Source organism: Sciurus vulgaris, assembly GCF_902686455.1.
Source record: "Sciurus vulgaris genome assembly, chromosome: 16".
Classification (NCBI taxonomy): domain Eukaryota; kingdom Metazoa; phylum Chordata; class Mammalia; order Rodentia; family Sciuridae; genus Sciurus; species Sciurus vulgaris.
Window position 1 is genome coordinate 14,941,784 of NC_136477.1, and position 7,950 is coordinate 14,949,733.

General features: G+C 47.1%; 1 protein-coding gene across 1 annotated transcript; it reads left to right on the forward strand.

Moving 5' to 3' along the window:
• Positions 1–1,479: 1,479 nt before the first annotated feature.
• Positions 1,480–6,299, forward strand: CASP14 (caspase 14). Its single transcript, XM_079114105.1, has 6 exons — positions 1,480–2,249; positions 3,045–3,194; positions 3,293–3,518; positions 3,671–3,787; positions 3,919–4,022; positions 4,552–6,299. The coding sequence occupies exons 1-6, from the start codon at positions 2,211–2,213 to the stop codon at positions 4,654–4,656; spliced, it is 741 nt and encodes a 246-aa protein (XP_078970231.1). The 5' UTR covers positions 1,480–2,210; the 3' UTR covers positions 4,657–6,299.
• Positions 6,300–7,950: the final 1,651 nt, after the last annotated feature.

Consider the following 7,950-nt stretch of genomic DNA (forward strand, 5'->3'; position numbering starts at 1 on the left):
TCCATGGGCGTTTGACTCTATTTCCACACCAAGGCTATGCCGAGGGTGTGTCCCCTGGTCATGAGGTTTCTCAAGTGACAGACAATTTGCTGGCAATAAAGGGCCAGGTGATTGTGCTGCACGATTCATAAACAGGCCTCTCGGGAGAAACCCAGGAAGGCCCCGCACGGGTCAGCCCCCTCTCCAAGACTGGCACGTGGGCCTGACTCCTCCTTGGTGCCAGCCTGGCCTTAAGGAGCAGCTGACTGCTTCTGCAGCTGGTAAGTGACTTGGCAGCTGCCAGCTCTTCCATCTCTCTCTCATACACATTCCCCTTTCCCCTGTGAACGGACGCTCTGATGGGGGCCGGCAGAACTGTAGCAGTCTCCATCCATCCACCTAGCCAGGCGCTTTCCTCCTTCTTCTGTTTATTACTTGTTTACTCGGATTCTCCCTGATGCCACACTGTGCCATGCTGTTGGCCCTGGTGGTGACAGAAATAAAGACGCCAGGCTTTCAGTCTGGAAACTGGGCTACCGATTCACCCATGAGAGTAAGAATCGAAAACACTGCTGTTTTATGTTCATGTCACTTTCTTTGTTCTATTAAAGGACATTTAATATTACTTAATGTTGCATATAAAATATGAGATCATACTTGTAAGATTATTTTTCTACCTGTAAAGGTCTCTGCAATCTGTATGTGCATGACCATAAAGAGATGACTGAAGTGATATTCAGTAAATATTTTTTTAAACAAACACTGCTATAAAACAAGTATAAACAGGCAGAACTGTGGGAATCTAGAGAAGGGAGCGGCCACGGCCAAAAAGTTAATAGGGATCGTAAGACCTACTTTATTTGGCCATTGCTGCCAAGTACCTAGCAATCTTCCTGAGTCCTTCCTTTCCAGATGGGAAAGCTGAGTCTCAGAGAGGGGAGTGAGATGGTTAAGGTCTTGCGACTGGGAGAGATCAAGCTCTTGGGTCTGGTTTATCTGGTTCCAGAGCTGTGCTCCTTCTGCTTCCTCCTTCACAACATTTACCTCCTCTTTCCTCACAGCACCTGCTGTGTGTGTGTGTGTGTGTGTGTATAAGAAAGAAAGAGAGAGAGAGAGATTTAATGTTCAGTTCTGTCATAGAGTAAAGCTACAGAAGGGCAGGAGAATGTCTGTCAGGTATAGTGTGTTCCCAGTGCTTAACACACAAAAGAAACCCAAAAATATGGGATGGATAGGTAGATGTGTGTATTGATGGATAAGTGGCTGGCTGGCTGGATGGATGGATGGATGGATGGATGGACGGACAGATGGGTAGATAATGGATGGTGGGTGGGTGGATGGATAAATGTTTGGTTGATTGATAAAGGGTGACAGGGTAGATGAACTGATGGCTGGATGGGTAAGCAAATGGATGGGTGGATGGATGAATGAATGGAAAGATGCATAGGTAGACGAGTTGATGGATGAAGAGGTGGCTAGGTGAATAAAAGGATGGGTGAGTGAGTGAATGGGGAAGGCATGTCAGACATTATGCCATCCAAATCATCAGGAAAGGGTCGTGACAGGTGAAGAAGTATTCCAGGCTGAGGAAGAAGTGTAAGAAAAGTCAAGGCAATGGGGCAATGCCAACAGTATGGCAGAAGTCTTTTCATTCAACCAGAGAGCAGAACAGAGAGGAGAATGGAGAACATTGACAAATGTTCATTCTCAAGACAGAGAGGAGACAGATTGACCTCTTCAGATTAAAGACCCCTCAAGACAGTTTCATAATAGTATTCCTCACCTTGATGAAATTCTTATTTTAAACCTGACCATGAGGCACCTAATTACTGATGTCTCCCCAATCAGTCATCTCCTGGGTAGAAGAGAATATGCTCCCCAATCTAGGACCTACCAAGGAGAAGTCTAAACCATCACAGGATAAGTATCCTGAAAGACAGGGAAGTTCCAGAGGGATGGCATTTTGGGGTGTGCCTACAAGGTTTTCCAAGGACATCCATGGATGGACAATGCCACCAGATTATCACTCTGTAGAGGACATACACCATGGTCTATCATTTCTTGCCCAGTTCTGACCAGGTACTGAGTCTTCAGCACTGGGGTCCTATTCATTCTCAAAAATCTAGATAGAAAAAACAATCTGCCCCCTGATTGCCTCCTCTTCCTTTGAAGACCTTCAATCTATCTTCTCCTGACCCAAGGATCAGCAAGGGTGTCAAGTTGAACACGGAATGGAAGGGGAAAGGATCGAGCCTCAGCCTTTGGTGGAGGTGAGATGGGTTCAATGTGGGGGGTGGGGGAAAGGGAAGAGAGGAACTCATTGTTTCATAAAAAGCACGAAAATGAAAAAAATCATGACTTGGACTCAGGGCTAGAAGGTTCTTTGTGATCTTCCAGATGACAAAAACGGACTCAGGGATGGAACCCAGAATGGAGGGAAAGGGAGGGAATCCAGTTACATCTGTCTCCAAAGATCAAGTTCTTATCACTATGGTACTCGATATCCTGCTTCTCTTCTTAAAAGGCATTTTGTCCCCAATAGTCTTCCTCACACAGAATAAGGTAGGATCTCAGAATTAGCTTCAGAAATTCTCAGACTCTACAGTGAGGAAGTAATGAAGGAATGCTTACAACATTCCTGGGAAGGATGGGGACAGAGGGAAAGTCCTTGTGTGACAACTGAATAGGACCTTAAAAATTCCACACACAAAAAAAAATTACACACACACACATATCTGCATTGGGAAACCAAGGCTCAGAGAAGAGCAGTGACTTATCCAAGGGGTGAGTCACTTGTTAAGACAGAGCCAGATCCCAGGTTGGACTGACAGACTTGGCAGGTAAAAATAAAAGATGTCTAACTGAATTTGAACTTCACATCAACGACCAAAAAAATTGGAGTATAATTACATCCAATCAATATTTGAGATATATTAAATCTTGGTTTTTTATTTGATTTGTCACTAGGCACCTTGTATTTTACCTGGTAACCCTAACTCTTTTGAACACATCTCCTGCTTCTCCTTGACCTCTTCATCCTTGATTTTTGTCATCTCTTGGACCAGGAGGCATATGATATGTCAGGTGCCCGTCTGGCCCTGACACTGTGTGTCACCAAAGCCCGGGAAGGTTCAGAAGCAGACCTGAGTGCCCTGGAACGCATGTTCCAGCAGCTGAGATTTGAGAGTACCATGAAGAAAGACCCCACTGCACAGGTATTGGGCTGCCCACTCCAGGCCAGGAGGGAAGGGGGTTGGACCAGACAGGTGAGCTCCAGGGCCCTATCTGAACCCATTCATTCCTGTCCCTCCAGCAATTCCAGGAAGAATTGGAAAAATTCCAGCATGTCATAGATACCTGGAAAGACCCCGTCAGCTGTGCCTTCGTGGTGCTCATGGCACATGGAGAAGAAGGCCTCCTCGAGGGAGAAGATGGGAAGAAGGTCAGGCTGGAAAACCTCTTTGAGGTCTTGAACAACAAGAATTGCCAGGCCTTAAGAGCCAAGCCTAAAGTATACATTGTGCAGGCCTGTCGAGGAGGTAAGCACAAGGTCGAGAACCCAGAGTCCATGTTCCTAGTGCAGCCCCGCACCAGACCCAGAGCCCTAGCTATGCCTGGCACATGCCAGACTGTCCTTCTCCTTTTGCCATCCACCTCTCTGACTGATTTTTTCTCTTGTTGGTGTTTTCAGAACACAGGGACCTTGGTGAAACAATAGGTGGAGATGAGGTTGTGATGGTCACAAAAGACAACCCCCAAACCATCCCAACTTACACGGATGCCCTCCATGTCTACTCCACGGTGGAGGGTATGAGTGCCCAGCTCCCTGGCCCACCACTCCTGATCCCTGAACCTACCCTGCAGGGCCACCCTCTTCCAGGGTCCCCTGCACTCCCACTCCCAGAGCTTCCCCACGCCCTCCTCTCTAAAATCCCCCAGGGTACATCGCCTACAGACATGACCAGGAGGGCTCTGCCTTCATCCAAACCCTAACGGATGTGTTCAGCAGCAGGAAAGGGCCCATCCTGGAGCTCCTGACAGAGGTAAGTTGGAACAAGGTATCTAGAACCCCCACCCAGGCTGGGCAGAGTGTCAGTGGAGGCAGCTGAGCTTCCTCCCCACCTTTCTCCATTTTCCCCATCTCCAAACCCAACACAGAAACCACATGTCTGTCTTCCAGCAACAAATTTCCCCAGTGCAAGAATTCCCAAAGCCCACAGTATGTGAAATACAGATGAACTTTTGTAAACAAACCAATCTTATTAACCAATGTTTGGGCAAACTTTTTCCTTCTGATGGTGATGTGTTTTATTGCAGATCAGAATGTAGACATAGATATAGATATAGATATAGATATAGATATAGATATAGATATAGATATAGATATAGGGCCATAGCTATACCCATCCACCTAATGATTCCATAGAAACTATGGCACAGGAGGAGACAATAGTCTGCCATCATGGGACATGGCTAGCCATCTGCTCTGTTCTCTAACCACCTCCCCGTTAGCCCGTAGCGCCAGTTCCCCTAGGAACCCAGCCCCCAAGCTGACCACACCTGTTGCTGTAGGTGACCAGGCGCATGGCAAAAGAAGAGCTGGTTCAGGAAGGAACAGCGAGGAAAGTGAATCCTGAAATCCAAAGCACCCTCCGGAAACGACTCTATCTGCAATAAAAGAAAAAAAGGCAGAGAAAAGCTCCCCTTCAGGTGCTCTCTCTGCCCCACAGATATTCAGAGGCAGCTCTCACTATTCCTCAAAATCTTCTTTTTCCAAGGCTAAATGGTACCCAATCCCTCTTTCATTACACCCCCTTATCCACATTCTTTTTAGAGCAAGGCAGCCAAAAATGACCAAAAGGCACAATGATAACATTAGCATCACCCCCCTCAAGCTGGATTCTCTACTTCTATTAATGCAACCTCAGAGTGCATTCACTTACCTTACTTTCTGTTCCTGTGCTCAGCTGAGATCTTCTTCCTACAAATCATACCCATAGAAGTTAACTAGATAAAGCTCATATTTTGCACTGGCAAACAATGCTTGCTCACCACCACCCATTCCAATGACACTTTTGCTGGCTCCATCTAACCTAGAACTATAACCTCCTCCTCAGCCCATATCCATTCCACCTCCCAGTGATTTACTTATGGAAACCCTGGAGTTTCCATAAGCAAAAAATTGTTTTTCTCCTATACCCTGCCTCTGTGGCTAGCAAGTTGTGTCAAGTTGGCCCCCTTCTCCTAATGCCTCTCCCTAGAAGGCACTGAACTCTACCCAAGAAAATCCACCCATTCATCTCTCTATCCTCACAACTCAGCTTTCAATCGCAGCAGATCCCCTAGTGTCAGCCTGTTATTTTGCAGACCATATAATACAGGTGAAGAGAAGTTAAGTAATTTGTCAAATGCCACACAGCAAGACAGAACCAGAATCAAGGCCTGACTTCCAGCCCAGCCTTCTTTCCTTATCTGCCAAGTTTTGATCCATCAGAAATCTTTTCTAATTAGAACTGCCAAAAAAAAATAATAATTGTCCCTACCTTGGTTTTCTGGAAGACTTTTAGAAATTCTCAATAACCACCAGCCCAGCCCAGGTTACCTCTGTGGATCCAGCACTGGGCTGGAAGTTGGATTGGCTGCACTGTCTTCCTAGTCTTTGGCCCCTACTGTGGACATATCCACCATCTTGAAAACTTCTGACTGCAGATGAGTCTTTTCTTCCTGGTCCCTCCTCCAAGCATTCCCTGATGTCCTCACCCTCAGACCACAGGTTGGGGATTCCGTGCACCCCCCACACACCACCAGCCACTACGCCCAGCCTACCTGACTGAAACTGCCTGCACACCTGCCTCCCCTGCTCTCCCCACCCCCTCCAGGCTCCACTGCCATCCTCTCCTATCTTCATCTTTGCAACCATGGTCCTTCCTTGCTCCTCTGCACCCATCCCACCCTCTGTCTCTCCTCCATGCCACCCACAGAATGAGCTCTCTGGAAAGAAGACATGATGAGACCTATTATTTATAGGCCAAGGTCAAACCCCACATCCTGACTTCTCTCAGCTGTGCAATCCCGCCCACCACCAGCACTCCCTCTAAGCCTCTGCTTTCCCATCCCCCAAGCTGAGGGGCCCTCTCTTTCCCTTCACCCTCTTACCACTACCTCCCACCCCCGCTTATTCCAGAAAGCCATTCCCTATAGTCTTTCTAATTGATACAGCCCTCTTACCCAGAATGAAATGCTGGAAATTACAATTTCTAGAGGGCAGGAAAGAATCTTTGATTGGAATGATGTGTTCAATAAAACAGCTGTCAAACCTTGCAATGTGTTGGAATCTTTGCTCTATGTGTAAACTGTGAGGCTCATGTAAAAGCAGTAACGGATTTGATTTCTTTCTCTCATTGTCCAGCTGCCACCTGGGTGAGTCTATCATGAACAGAATCAGGAGACTCACACTGTCACTCACACCGGGTCGGTCTTGCACACAAGCAGATGTGTTAGGGATTTGTAAAATTACAGATCATGCTTCTGTACCAAATGGCTACATTTTACATGACTGTTCCATTTCCAAAATGCTCCCAAGAAAGTATCCAGACACATAACTGCCTTGTCAAAGCTATAAGGGAGTTGGAAATCAGCTAGTTATAGAAACACAAATATTAACAAATGTATACCTTTACTTCCATCCTGGTGCCCCTAACAGACATGACTAATCAATTACATCTCCTTTCCCACTGAACTTAAGATTTAGCCTCAAAGTTTTTCTCCTCTAAGTACCCAGGAAGCTGACACCCATCTATTGGCTTAGGTATGTCATTCCTGATGATGAGATATTTTTTAAGAATTTTTAGGGGCATGCTGGTAATCAAACCCAGAGCCTTGAAGTGCTTTACCACTGAGCTACATCCCCAGTTCAGCATGTCATTCCTGATCAAGTTGAATCCCCTTATAAGGAGTGACTTGTATAGGGTCATCTTCAGTGATAGACACAAGGTTCCTCACCTATGGTGAGGCCACAACCATGGCAATGGTTGGGGCTTTCTCCATGGGCCTGGCAGAGCAAGTGGCCAAGAGAGGGGTGGGCATGCGCAGAACCCAGTATATCTAGGACAATCTGCATCCAAGTCCTGTGCACCCACCCATGTACAAAGCTGCAGTCTAAATGTCCAATAATCTGGAGCCTCTGAACACCAGGCTCAGAACATTAAGAGTCACCTGAAAACCCCAGCCTGCGGCCTGTGTTTACAAGGAAGTTTCGTTGCCACACAGCCGTGCTTCATGTACATGCTGTCTGTGGCTGCTTTCGTCCCCAGGGGAGAGTGGAGTAGTTACAACAGACCTGCAAAGCTGAAAATATGTACTATCTGTCCCTTACAAAAAAGGTTTGACAACTATCCTTCCAGCAAATTCCAAGTGTCCATGAAAATCACAAATACAACCTCACCCATTAGGATTGCTCCAGAGCCCCAGCTGCCACGTGCTCTCCTCTCCAGCTCTGCCACCGCCACCACCATGCTCTGGGTCTGCACACTGCTTGCCACCATCACAGGCTGGCAGCAGCTGAAGCTGTCGCCACCGAAGGGACTCAGCTTGGCCCACAGGAGAACGGCACCGGCATCCTGGCCAGCTCTTCCAGGAGCCTGCTGAGCCTAAAACTAAAGTAGCTGCCCCCAGCATGAGGATGACCCACGACTGAGAAGACCCTTACCACCACCCCCACCACCACCCCACCCCACCCCCGTTTTGTCATCCTTCCTATCGAATACCATGATATTTGGAAGATGTATAAGAAAGCTGGGGCTTCCTTTTGCACAAACGAGGAGATGGATCTTTCCAAGGACCTTCAGCACTGAGAAGCCCTGAAGTCTGAGGAGACTGATTTTATCTCACATCTGCAAGTAATGGCATAGTCAATGAAAACTGGGCAGAAGGTGTTAGCCAAGAAATTCAAATTACAGAAGTCCACTGTTG

Coding starts and splice junctions, on each gene's coding strand:
- CASP14 (XM_079114105.1), top strand. CDS start 2,211: ATGGAAGGGGAAAGGATCGAGCCTCAGCCTTTGGTGGAG. Junction 3,519..3,670: donor TGTGCAGGCCTGTCGAGGAG/GTAAGCACAAGG, acceptor TGGTGTTTTCAG/AACACAGGGACCTTGGTGAA. Junction 3,788..3,918: donor TGTCTACTCCACGGTGGAGG/GTATGAGTGCCC, acceptor AAAATCCCCCAG/GGTACATCGCCTACAGACAT.